General features: G+C 35.8%; 1 protein-coding gene across 1 annotated transcript in view; it reads left to right on the top strand.

The window, feature by feature from the left end:
* Window positions 1-16,957, top strand: part of LOC134848523 (vigilin-like) — a 352,291-nt gene extending 335,334 nt beyond the window's left edge. Inside the window, exons 17-22 of the mRNA XM_063866021.1 lie at window positions 10,729-10,869; window positions 11,551-11,772; window positions 11,895-12,047; window positions 12,850-13,047; window positions 13,466-13,537; window positions 15,454-16,957. Of these exons, the coding sequence (XP_063722091.1) occupies window positions 10,729-10,869; window positions 11,551-11,772; window positions 11,895-12,047; window positions 12,850-13,047; window positions 13,466-13,537; window positions 15,454-15,681 (1,014 nt within the window). The 3' untranslated portion in view covers window positions 15,682-16,957. The remainder of the gene's footprint in view (window positions 1-10,728; window positions 10,870-11,550; window positions 11,773-11,894; window positions 12,048-12,849; window positions 13,048-13,465; window positions 13,538-15,453) is intronic.
* The last annotated feature ends 947 nt before the right edge of the window (window positions 16,958-17,904 follow it).

The raw sequence follows: 17,904 nt of genomic DNA, 5'->3' as shown, positions 1-17,904 counted from the left end.
AATCGTACTAATACATGTATACACCAAAATTTTGCTATATCGAGAAAGAGCCTGAAATAACAGTTCTAGAACTAAAAATCGTACTAACACATGTATCGGTTAAATTTTTGATATATCAACGAAGATCATAAAATAACACTTCTAGAACTAAAAATCGTACTAACACATGTATACACCAAAATTTTACTATATTGACAAAGGGCCTGAAATAACAGTTCGTGAGCTAAAAATTGTACGAACACATGTATACACCAAAATTTTGCTATATTGGCAAAGATCATGAAATAACAGTTCGAGAGCTAAAAATCGTACTAACACATGTATACGTCAAATTTTTGCTATATTGACAAAGATCATGGAATAACAGTTCTAGAGCTAAAAATCGTACTAACACATGTATACACCAAAATTCTGCTATATTGACAAAGATCATGGAATAACAGTTCGAGAACTAAAAATGGTACTAACACATGTATACAATAAAATTTTGATAAATTGTGCAAACAAATTGGAGGCAACTGTCTAAAATTTTTCTGTTCCACCTTCTCACTAGTTGTTTAATACTCGGCGGAAGTTTTTGCCTAGGTTTTATTTTTCTGCGACTGACAATTCGCTTTTTCACTCCTGCTGATTTGGCACGTTTGGAAGCCATCTCTTTGTTTTTAGCAAGAACGTTAGGAATCTTCATTCTTTGTTGACTTCTCAATCGATTTATAGCTTCGTACTGGGGGTTATTTCGGAAATGTTGTTTAACAACATTTGTCTTTAGAATCTTATATTGTTCGTTACTTCTTGACAAGTGTTGGTGTTCTTTGAAATTTGGCAAAACTCGTAATTTGCTCAATCGCTGTCGATTATATTCTTGCTTGCGGTCAGTTCGCACTTGACCAATGGAATCTTTTCGCTGTGATACGCGCTCTTGCTCCACAAAAGTTGGACTCTTACGCAAACGTTCCAAACGCTGCCGATTGTATTCTCTTTTTGGTTTCTTTTTATCAAAAATTGTGGCCGCCAAATCAAACTCAATGGAGACTGGTGTTAGATCCACGTGACTGGGAACTGAATTTTGCGACAAACTATTTGTGTGGTTTATTGTCTTCGCCTTCTCGCGCTTCGTTCGTGCCCATTCTGCCTGGTACACTTTCCGATCCATCTTTGACTTTGTTAATTTCTTAACATTACCACAAGTGTTATTTGATAAATTGTCCAGCAGCATAATATTGGCAGCGGGTGTTGGATACATATCTTTCTTTTCACAAAGAATAACATAAGCACAACCCCAATCAGGGACATGGTGGTGCGATATGGTGCAATCGTTAACGCAAAGGTACTCATGAGCGGTTTTTATGACAGTAAAGTAATGACCGTATTCAAAAGACCCCGTGTGAATAACAGCAGCCTTTACTCCGTAATCACATCCACCAATTTCGATTGTTTCACCAATTGTGACTTCTGCTCTAGAGTAAACGCGATTGCCAGCGACAAACATGTAACGCGCAATCAGCAAAATAACAGTATTTGCAATATGGGTTGGTTCTTTAGTTGTTATTGCCCTTTCTGAGATACACGTGGAATTTGGACATGTTACATTAATGGCTTGGTTGGCGAAGTGATTGACCACAAGCTCCTGCAGAAGTTGACCATTGCGTGGAGGACTTAAAACTAACGCAGAAGTAGTTTCAGGTCTTCTCCATGACACATTACACAGACAACACGTGAAATTATCTGAATACGATATTTCAAAGAAATTCCATTGGCCCTCAGATTTAAATGCATTGATAATTGACAGTAGTACCTCGGAAGCATCGTGCTGATGTCCATAGGTATATGAGAAGCTGTAATTCAAATCAAGATGCTGGAGAATTTTAACTTTGGAAGTAGACGCATTGATGAAAAAGTTTTCCGTGGACAGCATTTGACAAAATATCTCTGTCACAGTTGAAATTAACACGCCACCATGGTCAAATTCAGTAAGTCTACTGAGCCGATCTCTGATGCAAGCGCTTGACAACAAAAGCTGAAGAACAGAATTGAGATAGCAACTGTTGTCATCATTTGCAATGCCCGTGGGTCGAAATGGCTGCATTACATGACTGAAAATAGAAGTAACATAAAATTTAACATTTTGCTTTACGTTATTGAGTCCACGCTCCAACAAATTCTTTTTTGAGAAATACAAAAGCAAATTTGAAAATTAATTACCGGACAGATATAACTATAGATAAATCTTTAAAATAAATAATTTAAAATCATTTTTGATGTAGCTGCAACCCAAAAGCAAGTGGACAAATCTAGTTGGCAGCGTTCCCTGTAAATCGTTGTACGCTAATTGGTGATATACAGATCTTTCTGAAAATATCCTAAACAGAACAATAAATTGAAAATCATTTTTTGCTTTTAACTACATAGCTAAGAAGTAAAACATCAAATTTCTCAATCAAACAACAAAGACGCTAACTAAATAAATAAATAAATGAACGAACAAACCAACAAATGAACGAACAAACCAAAAATAAATAAACATAAATAAATAAATGAATAAATAAATACATACATGAATAATAAATAAAAGCAAAACTAAATGAAAGAAAATAATTAAATAAATATAGCAATAAATATCAACGAATAAACAAAACACACCTGATAAATAAATAAACAATAAAAAAATAAATCAATACATAAATAAATAAATACATACATAAATAAATAAATAAATAAATAAATAAATAAATAAACGCAAAACTGAAATGTACAAATAATTAAATTAACATGAAAAAATATATATCTCATGAACAAATAACCAAACAAACAGACCCATAATATAAATAAATGAAAGTAAATGAATTAAATAAATACACATAGATAAATAATAAAAGCAAAACTAAATGAAAGAAAGAATAATTAAATAAATATAGAAATAAATATCAACAAATAAACAAAACACACCTGATAAATAAATAAGCAATAAAAAAATAAATCAATACATAAATAAATAAATAAATACATAAATGAATACATAAATAAATAAATATATAAATAAATAAAAGCAAAAGTGAAATGTACAAATAATTAAATAGACATGAAAAAATATATATGAATAAATAACCGAACAAACAGACCCATAATATGAATAAATGAAAATAAATAAATGAAATAAATACACATACATAAATAATAAAAGCAAAACTAAATGAAAGAAAGAATAATTAAATAAATATAGAAATAAATATCAACAAATAAACAAAACACACCTGATAAATAAATAAGCAATAAAAAAATAAATCAATACATAATTAAATAAATAAATACATAAATAAATACATAAATAAATAAATAAATAAATAAATAAATAAAAGCAAAAGTGAAATGTACAAATAATTAAATAGACATGAAAAAATATATATGAACAAATAACCAAACAAACAGACCCATAATATAAATAAATGAAAATAAATAAATTAAATAAATACACACGCAGAAATAATAAAAGCAAAACTAAATGAAAGAAAGAATAATTAAATAAATAAACAAAACACGTGAAAAAAATAAACAAAAATAAATATGTACATACATAAATTATAAATAAATATAAGCAAACTAAACATAATTAAATAAATAGAAGAACAGATAATTAAATAAATAAAGATGAACAAATAAAGAAACAAACATACGCAATCACGTGACATAGCGTGATATAGTCCAGCCCACATGATAATTGATAACTGTGGACGTTATTTGTCGACACTTGACAACAGAAAACATTTAAAAAAACCCCGTTACACGATACCATAACACCTTGACTAAAGTCTTCGGTGTAATGATACAGATTAAGGGTCGTATCTGAATAATTATTTAACTGACACAATTCTGTGCGTGATATGTTGTTGACGGGTAGTAGAGGCTGTCGTTGGGCTATCTCTATTCCAATTCTCGGGAGATTGTCGTTACCCAGAATGTTCCTCTCATGTCCAGAAGTGATAAAAAATGGGGTTTCGTCCGCGGTCCATCCATTGGATTGTAACCTCACTACCACCTTCCCGATGATGTTGATTGTGTCGTTAGTGAATCCGCAGTATAGTTCCCTCGTTTTCTTCTCAACTGGCTGAATCTTCAACTGTGGATTTCTCAGCTTCAATTCGTGAAGTACATTTTGTTTCAGGAAGCTCACTGGGCTTGCCGAATCCACTGGAATGTTCAAGTTGACTATCGCGTCGTCTCCCAAACCGATGTTGACAAGTTTCTTGGTTTCCAAACCATTGGTATCGTAGATTGTTCTAATGTTGAGAACGGAATAGTCATCGTTATCACTTATCCCCTCTTCGGTCCAAGCGTTAATCACTCCACAAAGTTTTTCTTCGCTTCTCATCTGAAGATCTTCTGGGGAATATGAACAATTCTGACTATTTACAGCTTCATCTACAGTATTTACAGCGGGTTTTCTTCCTTTCGATTTACAAAGTCTTCCAAAATGTCCTTTATATTTACAAATATTACACACGATTTCTTTCGCCGGACACGCATTCAGATGACCCTTGGTAAACGCATTCCCGCGTTTCATACAAGTATTTGATCTTTCTATGTTTAAGCTTGGTTCCTTTTTAACGTTGTTGAAGTTTTTATACCCTCTCCCACTATTTCCTGTCGTGTTGAAAGATCTAGTCATATTGGTCAGTTTGAGGTGGTTATAGTAGCCTTTTTCGTCAATTATTGCTTGGTTTAGTGCATCCAATGGATTGAGAGTTTCCGAAAGTAGTCTACGTTGTAAGTCGCAGTTTTTCATGTTAAAAATAAATACGTCTCTAATCCACTCCTGTTCTGCATTAATTCCAATTTCACATGATCTCGCCAAGTCTGATAACGCGCCCCAAAATTGTTCATAGGATTCTCTATCCTTTTGTTTCCTGCTCAATAATTTGTATCGTTCAAATGTTATGTTGGTTGGTTTGATAAAAGCCAATTCTAGCATTTCGTAAAATTCCTTGAATGAGATTCCTAGGATTTTTACCCTTGGATGTTTCTGGGCGAAGACTCTTTTGCCTTCCGCTCCTAAGGCCAAGTATAGGATTGACCTTACTTTTTTATCGGCCTCGTATCTCCTCATTCCTCCGAATTTCCTCTTTTCTTCTGCTAGTCTTTTCTCTTCAGCGTGTTCGTAGACTCGCATTGTTTCTTTGTTCCTGGCCTCCCTGGCTTTCCTCTGTTGATCAGTTTCTGACTCCTGGGCACCTTCTAGGATCGGTAACGTCGTCTCCCCTTCCATTGGTTCTTTGAGGTTATCTAAGTCTAGGTTTTCCTTCGCGATAATGGCCAAATGGAATTGGTCTATCCAATTGTTCCATTGGGTGGGGGGTTCAACCGTGTGGTTCGGCCAAAAGGCGGGTATTCCCCTCAGGTTCGAATCAGTTGTTGACTGCGCCATAATAAAGAGTTAAGATGTACCACTGGTAACTATTGTATCTAACTAAAGTTAAAAGAGAATAAAAGTATTGGTTGAATTAAAACCGACTGTAGTCTAAAAAGAGCAACTAGTGAGTCGAAGTCCACTGGACTTCGTAGAGTTAACATTGACTGGTACGTAATTAGGTAATAGAGGTCAAGGTTATAACATACTAAAAATACTGAATCACAACAGTCAGTAGGCCTTATGAGTCCTGTCGACGATAGTCGATTTTATTATCTCCCCACATTCCAGATAGTGTTATTTTGCTGAGCGACGCTGTTTTTTTGCGACTCAAGGCCGTTTTTTTTGCGTCTAGAACTTTTACGTGGTACCACTATTGCAGCCAAATTTTGTCAGGTTGTCATAGACCTGAAGCTGGAGGTCAAGTGATAGCATGGGATCGAATACACGATCTAATGATTTCAAAGTGAACGCCTTACCACCAGGGATGTTCAAAAATTAATTGCAATTTATTTTTGAGTTTTTTCCATGGCAATCAAATAATTGTAATGGGGAATTTCTATCAATCAGTTATTGCAATTAATGGGCTTTCTCGAATGAAACATAATTTCAAGAAAAGAATTTGTTCTGCATTTTGAGGATGATTTATTTTGAGGATGATTTATTTTGAGGATGATTCATTTTGAGGATGATTTATTTTGAGGATGATTCATTTTGAGGATGATTTATTTTGAGGATGATTTATTACAAACTTCCGTGTCTTTTTGCCCCTTAGTCGGCTGTTTTACTAGAGGAATAACTGATATTCCAAGCTTGCCGGCAAAAGTCGATGTCTTTCACACAATGAAAGAATTTCCAGGCTACATTAGGCCTGCAATACTGTTTTAATAAGTGTTATAAATACGTGTTATTATTGCCAATAAATTGCATCCCATTAATTGCAATTAATTTTTTCCGCCATTAATTTTTGAACATCCCTGCTGACCACTATGATAAGTGCCTCTTAAATCCTCACGTGGCCTAAAATAACGGTGAATTTGGTTACGTAGCAGTATTTAGACAACCTTGTATTCATACTCGATCGTCAAATACTGCGGCGGTAACTAATCTGCCACTTTTTTATGCTGCTCTTAACAATAAACAATTAATGCAGCTAATCGTTGGCTTAAATTTCAACCAATCAGAAATCAAGAGGAAAATTTTTGGCCCTTATGCGACTGATTTTATATTTTGGGTCCTGTGCTTATTTGGACCTATGGGAACTCGCCGGAGTGCGGTCTGTGTTTAGACAACCGCGTATTCATACTTATCAGTGAGCAGACAAATACTATATTAACCAATCAGAATCGAGACCAGGAAAAATTATTGATTAATAATTAATTATTTATTATCGTAAGTTAGCTTTCTCATCTCAATTCCCATTGGTTAATATTATATTTGTCTGCCTACTGATAATTATGAATACGCGGTTGTCTAAACACAGGCCACACTCCGGCGATTTCCCATAGGTCCAAATAAGCACAGGACCCAAAATATAAAATCAGTCGCATAAGGCCCAAAAATTTTCCTCTGTGATTTCTGATTGGTTGAAATTTAAGCCAACGATTAGCTGCAATAATTGTTTATTGTTAAAAGCAGTATAAAAAAGTAGCAGATTAGTGACCGCCGCAAGGGTATAACCGGAAAGATCCAAGTTATTTTTATGAAACATCCATAAATCGCTTGGGGGGGGGGGCAATTGTACGGTTGATCCCCCAAAGCAAGTATGAAAGATGGAGCCCGCAATTTAACTGGTATTTTTAAACCAAAAGAAAGCAACTGAGAACCATGTTTTCGAAGATGTCAAAGCCCAAAATTTTTCCCTCAGGGACCCATTTAAGTGAAATGGAGTGTGGTCCGTATTTAGACAACGCCGTGATTATACCCGCCAGTATTTAGACAAATTGAATACTTAATTCTGATTGGTTTGAAACGAATCAAAATCTGAACGCGAGAATAAACAAGAAGTTGGAAAGTAACGAATTAATATCTTAATTGGCCGAAAGTTGGCAATAAATTGTTGCAAAATAATGGAGTTTTGTTTTGTGAAAGCCCGTTTAGAGGAGAAAACTTACTTATTGATGGTTATTTATAAAAAGAAAAGGAAAATATTCAATACTATAGATGCGTTATCGATAGTTGCCCGTCCCGATTAACTCTTGAAGTTGGCTCTTTCCCCCCCCCCCCACCTCACGCCAGTTTCAACTTATTTGTGTAACGAGTGGTTTTACGAGGTTGAGTATGAAGACCAAATATGTTTGCCGTGGCCCTATTAGTCTGTATGTAAAATTTCATAACAATCGGACAATGTGGTCAACAAATTTACATGTAAGAATTTGCAGGTGGGGGGGGGGGGTAAAGGAAAAAGAGCCTCGAAATTTTAAATATTATAATTGTTAATAATTCTGTAACTCACCGCAATTGCCTGAAGATCACGAGTCAGAGCAAAAAGTGAAGGAAAACGGCACGAAAATAATTTTAAACTCAGCTGTCACCCTGAAAACAATTTACGAAAATGAAGTGTAGGACACAGATGAAAATTGTTTTTCGCCATTATTCAGCCAAATACGAAGAGCAATGTGTCGAACCCGCGAAAAATTTTTGATATTTATACCCCAAAAATTGTGAGGAAATAAATCCGAACGATCAATGGACAAACCTCGAACAACTAAAAATTTCTACTGCAACAAGGCGATGAAATGCTAATGTCTGCAACTATTGAAGGACTCGAATTTCTGGTGAGATCAAAAAATGTTTTGGCGGATGGAAGGTTCAAAACGGCACCCGACTGTATTTCAAATTTTTATAATTTTCTGATGCAGTGAAATTTGGAAAGCACCGGCCGTCTTTTTTGTAAATCAGCTTGCCTTTTTTGCCTGCTGATGAGCTGATTGTATGTTTCCAAATTTAACAGTCTAAAATATCTGAAATTTGTTCTCGACACAAAAAAAAATCTTGAAAAAATTTTCAGTACAATACTGAATTTTGAATAAGTGGTGACGTCTCCCTTGATATGTGGAAAGTCTTTGACAGGGATGTTACCCTGAGAATTACCAACAAATGCAAAAGGTGGAATGTGAGATGGAACAAGGAAGTTGGCGTCCTTCAGCCAATTTTATGGAATTTCCTGTAAAATTAAGTGCCCAAGAAATCGAATCTCGAATGCAACTACGAAGAATTTCGCGTGTCAAACCAGCCCGAAAAAGCTACCGAAATATCAATTATTTGATGAATAATTATTCGCTGGTAAAATTCTACATGGGGGGTCACTTGTTGTCGATAATTCATTCAGCGGGAGTTGTATTCATTTGTCAAATCTTTGTCAAAATTATGAACTTTCTCTAACTATTGAATTTCTTTCGGCTTAAGATTTTTCTGTTTTAAGATATGTCGAATATTATTTTTTTATTCTTGAGTGACTTCTATTTTTGCTTTCTCTATTCTGTGTGCTAATTCAATTTTGGTCTGCTTACCGACGAACCGACGAGTAGGAATACGCGGTCGTCTAAATACTGCTACGTAAGTTAAAGGGACCCAACTATCTATCATACTTGCTCTATCCGACAAATGAGCTTTGAAGCATGTTAATTTAACTGTTCGAATATAAGCGAATTCTATTTCATCAGAGTTACGATTGGAGATTTTTTGTGTAGCGGTGTCAAAGGGACCCAACTATCATTCTTGTGCTCGACAAATGAGCTTTGAAGCATGTAAATTGAAATGTTCGACTTTAAGAAAATTCATTTTCTCAGAATTACGATTGGAGAGTTTGTGTAGTGGCGTCAAAGGACCCAACTATCATACTCCTACCCGACAAATGAGCTTTGTAGCATGTAACTGTTCGAATTTAAGGGAATTATATTTCTCAGGAGGGAGAAGGTTTCTACGATTGGAGAATTTGTGTGTAGCGGCGTCTTTAAGTCCCACCAATAATGGTTGTCGTCTTAACAGCTGTCGTGTTTTTTGTCGGACACATGGCAGAATCACAGAATACATCAATGATGGTTGTGATGGTTTTAAATTGATAGCAAAACGAGCAACTTGATGTGCAAAAAAAACTAAAGATATTGATCGGAGAGATATCTTGTAGACGATATTTTTCTCCGTTGAGATAAATACAATCTTTATTTAAAAAAACTAAATGTGCAAAACACCAAAGATTTTGATCGGAGAGATATCTTGTGGGGAAACTAAAGATTTTGATCGAAGAGACTTTGTGGGCGATATTTTCTCCGTTAAGATAAATATAATCTTTAATGTCTTAAAAATGTTCACTGTAAATGTTTTGATATATAGATTGCCTTTGGATAGTGTCCATTTTTGTAAGAAGTTTTGAAATTGTTGTACGGATGTGATGTTGTTGTACGGATTTAGAGTATGTACCTATGGATTGTAAATCGATATTAGGATTTCGAGCAATGGTGCGTATGCTTTCAGATAATCTGTTTTCTAATGTTTAATAAAAAACGCATAGAAATGCACAAAGCAAATGGATAGGACAAAGGAATCTGTCGGAACCTCTTCGGGTCTTTTCTGTTTTCTAATCCAAATTTGCAGGAATGTTAATGGAAGAAAAGTCTCGAAAAATGTTAAAAGTGGTCGCATAAGTCCCAAGAGCGCGCGCTTTGCGGCGATCACGGGCTCTGTTTTCGTATACAGTCCTACCCGCTGTTGGCAAGCTTGTAACACGTTGGCGCGACTGCGGTGGTCACTAATTTGTCGCTTGAGTTTATGCTGTTTGAACAACAAACTTTTAATCCATCTAATCGTTGGCTAAATTTTCAAACCAATAGAGTTCAAAAAGAATAACCTCTGGAACTGTTTTTGGGTCATGACAACGTTGGGAGCTTTGGAAATTCACTTCCTATTGCTACGATGAAGGGTTTTTTGAGGTGCTGAAAAATTGATGATATAAATACCCTGTAGCTGTGCAAGTAGTAGTACAGATAATTTTGATCGCGCTGATTAAAGTAGTTCCTTTACTCAAATCAGTGTGGTCAAAAAATTCTGTGCTACTTGGAAGGAAAAATGAGACAAACTTTCAAATAAAAAAGTGACTGTGCTACTTGGAAGGAAAAAAATTCTGTGCTACTTGGAAGGAAAATGAGACAAGCTTTCAAATAAAAAAAGACAAATTTTCAAATAAAAATAAGACAAATTTTCAAATAAAAAAAGCTGAAAATTTTATTATTTTTATTTTTTTAATCACTAAATAGCGATTGAAACGTCAGCGTCGTCAGAACAATAAAGTCAAACCAAATTTCTCATTGAAATAGACTTGGTATTAGGTGCTGGTGACTGGACGAAAAGAGAACGTTGACAAGGCGGGAGAGAGACTACTGGCTCTGGTGCCGATCGAAGACTCCGTTGAAGTGCCTCAGAGGTTCCACTCCACCCTCATTGGATCCGGAGGGGGACAGCTTCGAGAGGTATGTTAAATGGTCCAATCTACCGTCTGTCTTGTCTGCGGAACCTTACATATATATTCTCTATTATGTTTGTTTGGAACCTATAAACTATAGGTATCTATTTACACTTGCGATTAGCTAGTATTTTCAAATCGGATACAAGACTTTTTGATCTATAAACAATTTGTGTTACAAAAACACGTGTTTTCATTTTTACGTCATAAACTAGATCTTTTCAGTGATTCCGCCCGAAACGAAACGCCCGTGATTCCGCCCAGTGATTCCGCCCGTTAAGAAACGCAATATCGTTAAGTGAAAGAGTCACTCAAGTTAAGCAATGAAAGTTTGGTGCGAGTATTTTAATTGCTCTGTTGATATGTTGAAATTCTAAAATTTGAGCAAAGAAAGCCTTTTTTCTTCCAGTTCTATTTTGTTTTCGAATGCCTTAGCGTGTCTGTTTGGGAGTCTCAAGAGCGTCGACCCAAGTGTTATCTGCTTAGCTGTCGCAGCGTAAATTTTGGTTCGATGCTAAGTTAACACTAAACTTCCTTCAAGACTTATCGAAACAAATGTAGTTTGATAGATATGGTATTTTCCCCGTTTTTGCGGCTTTCGTCTCTTTTTCTTTCGTCTAGTTGTGTTGTATCGCAAATAGTGCGAAGCTCCGCTTCGTCTGTATTACAAGTTCATGCTCACGTTTAGATGCAGACAAAACACAACGTGCGCATCTCTATTCCGAGACCCAGTGCCTTCGGAGGTGCAGCAGCAGCAGCGAATGGAGGAGAAGGAGAAGGTGGCGAGGAGGGAGATTGGAAGGGGGCTGATAAAGTGATTGTTTTTGGGACACCTGAGAATGTTAAAAGTGCCAAGGAGGATTTGGAGAAAGTGGTGGGAGAACTAGTTGCCAAGTCGTACCGAGTCGAGGTAAAGCGTTTGAACACATGAATAGGACATTTTCAATACCATATCGGCTCGGTGTAAAATGAGTTGTCATCAAGGGTCAAAATGATCAGAACCTGGTGAAAGTTATGACTTTTTATTTTCAGTTCCCAGTGAATCCAAAATACTTCCCGAAAATCATCGGCCCCAAGGGATCCACTATTGCGAAGCTGAGGGAGCGCCACGGGGTTGAGATCATGTTGCCGAGACAGAACTCGGGAAGTGGCGAGGACGAATTGGTAGCCATTGTCGGATACCAGGTCAGTGCTTCTTACTCATGGTGGCGAAAAAATGAGTTAGATCGTAGTATAGTGTGGATTTATGATTGAATTCGAGAGATTAAAATGTCGCATCACTTTCGTAGAAGAGAATGATTCAGGAAGGATGGAAATACTAATGGCAAAAGCGAATCGCTTTGAGTAAATTCTGTGACGATTCCGTGACGTGACTTATTATTACACCAGCGTCAGCTTAGTGTATTATTTGTAAGAACCTTCTTTTTTTCTTACCTAAGTCGCAAATATTGACGCTAATTTTGGGGAACCTTTACAACTTTTTGATAGCATGTGCTTTGACATTCGAGTAGTAATAAGTTAACACAAGAAAATTGTGTCTAGTTTTATTTGGTGCCACTTTTGCTAAATGCCATTGGTAATTTAATGACGTATTTAGCTGCTTTATTCGTGACTAGTGTTTAGCGGTGTTTAAGCGTGCGTGGCTGAGTGGTTAGTGGGTGAGACTTAAAATCTTTTATTGCAGTAGGTCGCAGTTTGCAGTAGAATTCTTGCTAATTCTAGGCTTATTTCTATTTTTCTTATTGCTTTTTCTAGAGCTATCGCCTCTATGTAATCATTGCTTGATGCATTAGTCAACATTAAAGAAAGGTTAAGTGGGAAATGACTTGCATCAAACTGACATAACTACAGTTCATTTAGAAGAATTAAGAGTTCGACTCAGTGCGAGGAGTTAATGACCAGCAAAGGATTTAACAGCAGCTGCATTGCTTTAAGGGGTTTTCGAACTTCGTAATTTTGCACGATTTTGTTACCTGATGTGTTTTAGGACAAAGCTGACAAATGTAAAGAGGAGATCACGAACATCGTGTCTCAGTTTGAGGCCTACGAGACTGTGGAAATAAACATTGACACACGACTGCACGCGCGGTTCATCGGGGCGAAGGGGAAGAATCTGAGGAAGATGCAGGACCAGTACAAGGTCGAGATACGATTCCCAGGCAGGGGCTCACAGGAACCCAGCAAGGTAAGCCAGCAATCGAGCTCAAGCATTTTATTTACTGGCAACGCTGCAAATTGAAGGTCATGTGCTACAAATTATTTTGCAAGGTGATTTGAGAATTGGTATGTTAGAAGCCTGCTCGCTCGCTTTATTAGATCGAAAGTAGACTAAAGTTGGATATTTCTCAACACAGAATTTTTTAGTGTCGTTCAAATTACGGCTGAAAGGGCTTTAATATGTTATGTCACTCGAACCATTTCGGTGATTATTTGTGGTACCTGAGTTTGCGTGGGAAAAAAAAAGAAAAAAATAAACACACCCTAAGACTAAGTTCCTCCTCATTTTCAATGGTCGGAATAAGTCAGCCGGTTCTTAAATTTGCCCCAGTACTTTTCTATGACGCAGAATCGTAATTGCAATAGGGTTTGCTTGTTTGTTTCAGGTCACTATTACTGGCCCTGCTGATCCCGTAGACGAATGCAGAGACAAGCTGCTCTGCTTGGCCGAAGAATATGTAAGCAGTTTTCAACGAGCAATTTTGCAGTTGGCGCATTTCTCGTGATCGATTTCTAGTTTCGAAAGTGCAATTTAATTTCCCAGTGGAATAAAAGTTTTACCTATTGATTCAGTTTTTACACAAGCAAAGATTGTGTAATAGTATCAACTCTCTTTTTTTTCCAACATAAGTCGCAAATTGTAGTGTTCATTTTGGAAGTGTTCATTTTGATCAATAACCAGCTATTAAGTACAGCTAACGCTAAGGATATCAAAAACAGTCTCTTGTATTACAAATAGCACTTCAGCTTTAAGGTATCATGGATCTGTAGCGTAGAGGTAGGTAAGGAGACCCGCAACGAAATAAGATGGTTCGAACCTGGGCAGGGTCGGATGTTTTAATGAACTTTTTCGTATAATATTTAAAATGCATCCGCTCTATACATTGAGGCATGTTAGTTGGTACATTTTTTTTTTCAAATTGACTGGTACTGCTAATGCATCATTAGTGGCTTGCGTCACTTAGCATTTTTGTAGACTCATAATTGGCGTGCGTCACTTAAGAAACTTTGTAGACTCAAAGTTTTACTCATTCAGTTTTTCCCAGTAGAGTTCTTGGTCATATTTTTGCTTGTGTATGCGAAGTGCAACTTCGCCTCTGTGTCTCAACGTAGGCTAATTTTATCAAAAAAGTCACTCATAAATTTTCTAGAAATTCAAAAAGCTTTAAGGCCATATAATTTACTTTGAACTCCATATGTTGAAGTTTTTAAAGAGTTGATGAACGTAATTCAGACTCTTATATAGATCGCAATGATTTTTCTTGTTTTTTTTTTCAGGAAAAGTCTCAAAATTTGTTCAGGCTCAAATTTACTCTTTTTCGTTTCAATTTTGATTTCTTTTCAATTTCGGTTCATTATTTTTGTTAAAAGGAAGCCAAATTCCACTATCGAACGAACAGCAAAAGTGTTAAGGTCCAGAAAAGATTTCAGGAAAAAGTTATAAAATTCTCTAATAAACTACAGATGTGCATTCATAAATCTTAATGCATTTATGAGTGCATTTAGGTATAAATGCACTTTTTGAGTTCAATTGAAATTCATCTGCTGAAAGTTACGTAAATAGCACTCTCTTAATACGAACGTGGAAATGGCGCAAAAAGTGAACAATTTCTAGTCTCTTAAGTAGATAGAATTCAGTTTTTAGATTTCCAGCTGAATAAAAACTTTACATATTGATCCAGTTTTTTCAAGTTGGGTTAATGTTATCAAAAAATTTGTTCTAGAAGTTCATAGAGATTAAAGGGCATCTATTTTGAGTAATGAACGTAGTGAAAACACTTATATAGGTCTTGATGATTTTTTTTGTTTTTTTCGCGGTTTGACTTGTGATTTCTGTTTAAGTTCAGTGCATTTCCATTGTTACAAGGAGGGTAAACTCCACTATCGAACAGCAAAAGTGTAAAGGTCACGAAAACGTGATCGACTTCTAATTTCGAAAATGGAAATTAACTATCAGATTTCCCAGCAAAATAAAAGTTTACCCATTGATCCAATTTTATCAAATTGGGTTAATTTCAACGAAAAAGTGTTCACAAATTGTTCTACAAGAGTTTAAGGCTATCTATTTAATTCTTCGAAATTCAAAAGTTGAAGATTTTTGAAAAACCAGTCGGTTTTTTTTTCAGTTTCCCTGCGTTCATTACTCTTTTCCAACTGTCAGTTGGCTATGTTTTTTGAAATTTGAATGCTTTTTTTGTTTACTTGCGTTCATTGACTCTTTTCTAAGTGTCTGTTGGCTATGTTTTCAAAAAATTAAGTCCGTGTTTTTGGTTTCCTTGCGTTCATGGCTCTTTTCCTACTGTGCGTTGGCTATGTTTTAAAAACCACCGCAGGGTTTTCATCTTGTAATTCTATACAAATGGATTGTTTACAGATGCTCGAGTTCGGAGATGAAGATATCGAATCTGAGTACACTCATCCCTCCTCCAGGAATCACATGAACGGCAAGGCCTCCGTTAATGGGCGTCATCGCGAGTCCACCGGATTCATGGTCCGAGACGCGCCCTGGGATCCCGCCAATTCCTCCGATTTCCCTGCACTCGACGACTCGCCTCAAGGTGCTCCTCGGAACTCGTGGCCTGTTCGGGGATCGCGACATTGAACGATGACTTTTACGCTGGCGTTGAGCTACGTTTGGCACTCGGAGAACGTGAACTAGTTGAGAAGATATGGGCAAAATGTGAACAAACTAAACTTACATTGATTGAGTAGATTTGTGCTTTGATTGACGGGCTAAGAAATAAATATATAACGAAAAATGGATACGTGATCTTTTCCAGTGCCTTAAACACACTTTATTCCTTGATTTGTCCTCTACTTTTGTGCATCATAATCATCGTTTCTCGTTTCATCATCCTTAATATTTCTCAATATTGCTGTGTAGCTACTTTAACTGTAATCTATAAGGTGGTAGTGCTATATTGGAAGCTTCTGCAGTAATTAGCGGTTAAATACGTTTAAGCGCGGTTTAATAAACTGTGATTTAGGGTCTTTTCTAAAGATGTAAACTGAATAAATAATTGGACTTCGGTGCAAATATACACTGATTCAAATAATATCGTTTAATGTATAGATTTTCCTTGTTTCCTTTATTTGCCTCGATATTTCTTTTAAAAAACTAATTGTGGTGACAACGTAAGCCAGTTGATCTCCTGGTTGGTTCTAAATCTTGTCTGGTGAATAGATGCCTTGATTTTTAGAATCTCTTATATGAAGTAATGTCTAGGTAGATATCTTTTGGTGCGCGCCTATAACATACCTCCTCTGAGCAATAGCAGCATTATGAATTTTTGGAAAATTATTTAACGGCGAAGACGTTTTTTGAAAATTATTTAACGGCGAAGACATTCTTTTAAGATTTTTTTCACTATTTGTTCAATTCATTGCGAGGTATGTTGAAGATTATTGATGTGGTAATGACAATACTATAGAAATTTTAATGATATTTTTCGGCTAATCGGTGTTCAATGCCGAGTTTTTGCTAATATCGGTTTGGGTCATCGAAATACGACAATGATATTAATTTACAAAAAAAAAACATTTTGATAGCAGTTAACGACAAAATCACTGAGCAATTCATCGTGAAAACCGCTTAAAAGTAGTCTAATAAAATATAGTGAGTTGTAGTTGGCTCGGCAGATGTTACAAATACTTCAAGCAATTAAATTGGCATTAACTAAAAAATTGAAGTTAATTGGCGGTGATGTGAATTTGTGTATTATGATTGTGTATTCTATTTGGTTAGTCAATTAATGATGCAACATTACCTGTCCATGACGTCATGGTATATCCCCATCCTCCCTTCGCTCACTTCCGACTCGTCTCGATCTTATCCGCTGTTACCTAAGTGGACATTCCAATTCAAATATTGAAAACCATCTGTTTTTAATCGAGCACCGTTCGAAATCTTCCCGTACCGAGAAAGTTCTTTAATTCTGTCACGAAATACTTAATTTCCGATCTCAAATTCTGGTCAGCAATTCTTTGCGAAATGTTTAAATAAAGCATGGATTTTCTAAAAAAATCTTTATTTCTTCTGGTCAGAAATTTTCTAAATCTAGGCTATTTCTTATCAGAAAAAGGCTTATTTCTAATCTAATTTCTGTTTGGAAAGTTTCTAAATCTAGGCTAATTCTAATCTAATTTTTTTTGTTCAGAAAACTTTTTAAACTAGGATCTTAAAAAAATTGACATTGATATATTCAATTCGAAAATGGCCGAAATTTTAGAGTAGGGAACGTAGTCTTGGTGATTTTTTTTTTTCAGGTAAAAGTCTTAAAATATTGATGCACTTGGATATATATATATGCACTTTTTAAATAAGTTAAAATTCATCTGCTAAAAAAGACGTAAATAGCACTCTCAGAAAACGAACGTGCAAATGGCGCAAAAGGAATTTAATTTTTACAGTTCCAGCGGAATAAAAAGTTTAGCTGTTGACCTTGTTTTCTCAAATTGGGTTAATGCTATCAAAAAAACGCCCATCATGAATCGTTCCAGAAATTCAAAGAGTCAGAAAGGCATCAGTTTTTTTTGTGAAATTGGAAAATTGAGATTTTTTCAACAAAGTCAGTGGGTTTTTTTGTTTAATTGCGTTCAATACTCTTTTCCAAACTTCGATTGGCTACTTTTATAAATAACCAGAAAAAATTACCGATGTTTTCCACTAAGAGTGTTCACTGCCGAGTCACAATACGAGTAGGTCCTGTTATTGTAACTCGGATTGCACGCCATTTTCGCATGGCGTATCATTCGGGTGCTCCCTGTGGTTCCTCATATTGTCCAGCAGATTCTGCATCAAATGGATGATTGCACACATTTCAAA

The sequence above is a fragment of the Symsagittifera roscoffensis genome, chromosome 6 (genome assembly GCF_963678635.1).
Source record: "Symsagittifera roscoffensis chromosome 6, txSymRosc1.1, whole genome shotgun sequence".
Lineage (NCBI taxonomy): Eukaryota > Metazoa > Xenacoelomorpha > Acoela > Convolutidae > Symsagittifera > Symsagittifera roscoffensis.
This window is presented reverse-complemented; position numbering and strand designations above follow the sequence as displayed.